The sequence below is a fragment of the Galeopterus variegatus genome, unplaced genomic scaffold (genome assembly GCF_000696425.1).
Source record: "Galeopterus variegatus unplaced genomic scaffold, G_variegatus-3.0.2 Scaffold12452, whole genome shotgun sequence".
Classification (NCBI taxonomy): Eukaryota; Metazoa; Chordata; class Mammalia; order Dermoptera; family Cynocephalidae; genus Galeopterus; species Galeopterus variegatus.
This window is the reverse complement of record NW_007738563.1, coordinates 6,357-10,082: the sequence shown is the minus strand read 5'-3', so window position 1 is coordinate 10,082 and position 3,726 is coordinate 6,357. Positions and strand designations below refer to the sequence as shown.

The 3,726-nt window shown below is 50.0% G+C and overlaps 1 protein-coding gene across 1 annotated transcript in view; it reads right to left on the bottom strand.

The window, feature by feature from the left end:
* The window catches only part of LOC103581149 (beta-galactosidase-1-like protein 3), a gene marked incomplete at its 5' end in the record, with an annotated part of 33,161 nt that overhangs the window by 23,284 nt on the left and 6,151 nt on the right, over window positions 1-3,726 (bottom strand). The window contains 3 exons of the mRNA XM_008563051.1: window positions 990-1,054; window positions 1,976-2,057; window positions 3,435-3,527. Of these exons, the coding sequence (XP_008561273.1) occupies window positions 990-1,054; window positions 1,976-2,057; window positions 3,435-3,527 (240 nt within the window). The remainder of the gene's footprint in view (window positions 1-989; window positions 1,055-1,975; window positions 2,058-3,434; window positions 3,528-3,726) is intronic.

Sequence of the window (3,726 nt, the reverse complement as noted above, 5' to 3'; positions counted from 1 at the left end):
GTCACACTAGCAGTCACCCTGGAAACAAGACATCACTAGAGAAATTTGAAGCCTCTGATGCATGGAAGATAGCATAGTGACAATAAACCTCAAACCCAGCCCAACTTTTGTCTCTCAGAAGGAAAGGCATGCTTATCTCCAAGACAGTATCTACGTCCTACACAGGATGTTCAGTTTCAATTAAAAATTATGAGACACAGAGAAAGGCAAGAAAAAACATGCACCCGGAAGAGATAAAACAATCATCAGAAACAGCGTGTGGGAGGTGTAGGAGCTGCAGGAGGCCTTGGTGACGCGGGGGCGCCATGCCGGGCGGGATCTGAAGGGAGGGGAGGAACCCTGTGCCTGCAGCTGGAAACGAAGACAAAGGTCGGACATGAAGGAAAACCAGGAACGTGTTAAGGGGGGGAGACGGTAGTCAGTCGTGTTTGGTCTTGAAGAGAGAGATCTAGCTGTTCTGCGGAGAAAGGATACACTTCCCAGAGGCATTGTAACTGTCAAAGGAGGTCACCACTGAGAGAAAAGTAGGATCTGCTCAATCCATGTTTGTTAAATAAATTCCTGTACAATGCCCATTGTTTCCTGTAATTTGCTCAGACTGGCTAAAAAGGCTAACCCCACCACAAGTTGGTACCTGTTCTCCATACGCAGTAGATATAGCCCATTTCTGAGCTCTCCCCTCACAGAGGAAAGACATCATCTCCTTCTGATGCTGTAGTGAGGTTTGACCTCACCTAACCCCCTCACCCTGGCCATGGCCATCTCTTGACCTGACCCATTAACAGAGGTGATTGAAGCAGGTCCTCCCCCTCCTTCCCCACGCCGGAAGGCATGCACACTCCCAACTGGCTTTGGAACCCTGCCAAGGCCCCAGGGGAAAGCTGCAATCTCCTCATCAGCAGACCTCCCGTTTTCACTGGCTGCCAGCAACGCAGGCTAGGGACAGCATGCAGGAGAAAAGGCAGCTCTTCATCTCCAGGATGTCTTACCTGCACTGTATGAAGCTGTCTAAAAGCACCATTGTGAAGATTTCTCAAATTGACGGTGGCCAACGCTGTAGAAAGAAGGGAGAGGTGTGGCTGAGGTTGTGGCCGTGCCCCAGGGAGGGAAGGTGTGCTGAGCAGTAAGGATAGTGACATACTGTGTGTATCCCACTTTGCAATGCACAAAGGGCTGTCATAGCTATCACCACATCATTGGACACTTGCAAGGACATTCATTTTTACTGAGAAGGGCAGTTGAAATTAACCCCCCTTTGTGCAGAGAAGTGTGCCAGGCCAAGTCACCTGACTTGATTATACCTAGGAATGGAATGCAGGTTTCCCAGCCCCAAGCTCAGTGCGCTTTCAAGTGTACCCCATTAATGTGGGGGAAAGCCACTACAAAGGAGGCAAGAACAGCAGTCTACAGCAGCAGCTAGTCTTGAGCTAAAGACTACCTGACAGATATGCGCCTGGACCCACCAGCCCGCTCATACCTGGTCATTCCACCCACTGCTGTCACCTTATGATTCCGTCCCGAATCATCCTGCTCCCTTATTCACTAGGATCTGCTATGTATCTCCCCTGAGCCTCAGGCTGTCGGATCCCAGGCCTGGGACCCTGCCTAGGCCAGTTCCCTACAAGTATCTTCTGGTTCCCCACATGGCTTTCCATGTGGTGGAGATGGCCCTGGTCCTAAGCCGAGTCCAGAACCAATCCAGACTCCTAGCCACAGAAAAAGCATGAAATATGGAAAGGTGTACTGCTCTGCTTAAGGAAGACAGGAGCAAGGAAAAGCAATAGAAATGATGAGTGAACTTAGCTTTGACCTTGAGTCCTCAGCTTTTATAATATCAAATCTCTGGGATCCATTTCCATGGACATGGGAAAGAGAGGCATCAGAGATATACTTGGTTCTCTCCGAGGCTTGTTCAAGATTTAAATTGGCTGGCTAACAGCTTCAGCTCTCCCTTCAAATAACTCTAAACTGGTACCTCCTTTGACGTGGCCTTTTAGCACATCTTTCTCACTATCAGAGGTCAAGAGCATCTCCATAATCCCTCTTTCCAGCAGGGTCTGTTGAGAAAACTAAACGAAATTAATCCACTTCCCTCACTCCCATGGAAAAAAGAAATATGAGGAAGTTAGGAAATAAATGTGGCAGGGTTCACATGGGCAGGGTGTGAGCTAGAGAAAGGCTGAATTCAGAGTCTGACCATCTGCAGCTTAGTCAGCTGGGGTAGAATCTCTGTCTCCATCTCAGCCTGGTGTTTTTCCTGGGGGCTGACCCTAAAATCAGCTGAGCATGGGCTCTGAAACCCCTTAGGCAAAGCCTCCAGGGAAAAAGAGAGCTGAGTTGATTAGGAAACACCCTGAGGGAAGATCTAGATGTAAGTCACAGGGAGAAGAAAAAGACGTGGGAAGCACTTTGTGGTCAAAGGGGAGAGGCTGACGCTGTGGGGTCCTGAAACAAGGAAGCCTGCCATGGCTGTGGGGCAGGGGGTGGGAACCTAATCTGAAAATCATATTTGCTAAGGGCATAGGAAGTAGACGGACAGCCAGAGAGCAAGGGGGCCCTGTCCATGTATCTCGTGTGTTCGTTCATGGAGCCATATTTAGGCCAGGGAGTGGAGGTGAATGGTAAATTTTTAAAATCAAGAAAAAATAATGCTATCTAAGTAAGAAGTATGTGAGGTGGCCATGCAGCCCCTGAGAAAAGTCAGGGAGGGGAATTACTCACAGACCTCGTTCAAATCCAGCATGGGAGGGAGCCCAGTCCTGCCCCCGCCCCTCTCCTTGTCCAGCGGGCATCTCTCCCAGTTTTTCCTGGCCATCCACCCACAGGTCTCTCTGTGGACAGAGCTAAGCAGGCAAAGGCGGTCTGAATGGGTCCAGCCTGGCCGCGGGGCCCCTGCATCCTGCTTAGCACCCTGAGGAGGGGTCCAGCTTAGGCTGGAACCTCATCAGCTTCTTGAATGTGGGGATGTCAGGGACCAGGAAGGGCTGAGCAACCAGAAAGAACACCAGACAGGACTGCAGTTATTCTCTAGTCTGAGACATCCCCCCATGAAGGAGCAGAGGGAAAGGAAGAGAGGATGTTGATACTACAGGCCAGAGAGCTGCCAGCCGACAGCCACCTTTGGTAAGGTCTTGAAGCATTACCTACTGTGGATGTAGATTCACCAGCCCCCAGCTTTCACGAGAATGTGGGTCATAGAGACAGCAAACAAGAAGAATTGATCTTTTAATGCCAAGTTTTGTCTCATAATAAAGTCATTTAAGTACATCTTGATTATCCTGAATATTTTGTAAATTCACAGAGAAATTGAGCTTCAGAACACACAGTTCCTAACCCAGTCACCCAGGTGGCAGGGGACCAGAAATGCACACTGGACAAGAGCCAGCTTGAGGAAGGAGGCGTGCAAGTAAGGAGACAGGGCAGGAGCTCCCTACCTGGTGGAGGTGAGGCATGTAGTGCTCATCCTTGTTGAACGAGCCGTACTCGTTCTCCACCTGCACTGCGATGACAGGGCCTCCCCAGCTGTACTGGGAGGCAAGCAGAAGAGGGTTGGAGAGCGAGGCCAGCAGGGGCGAGAGCCTGCGGTCTCCAGGCTGCTGCTGCAGACGAAAGTCCTACCTTCCCTAGTACTCTGTAGACAAGTGACTGCCACCATTTTCCCTCTATTTCTCATAGTAATTAGAGACTTTCTCATACTAATATGAGCTCTCAAACGTGCAAACTCAC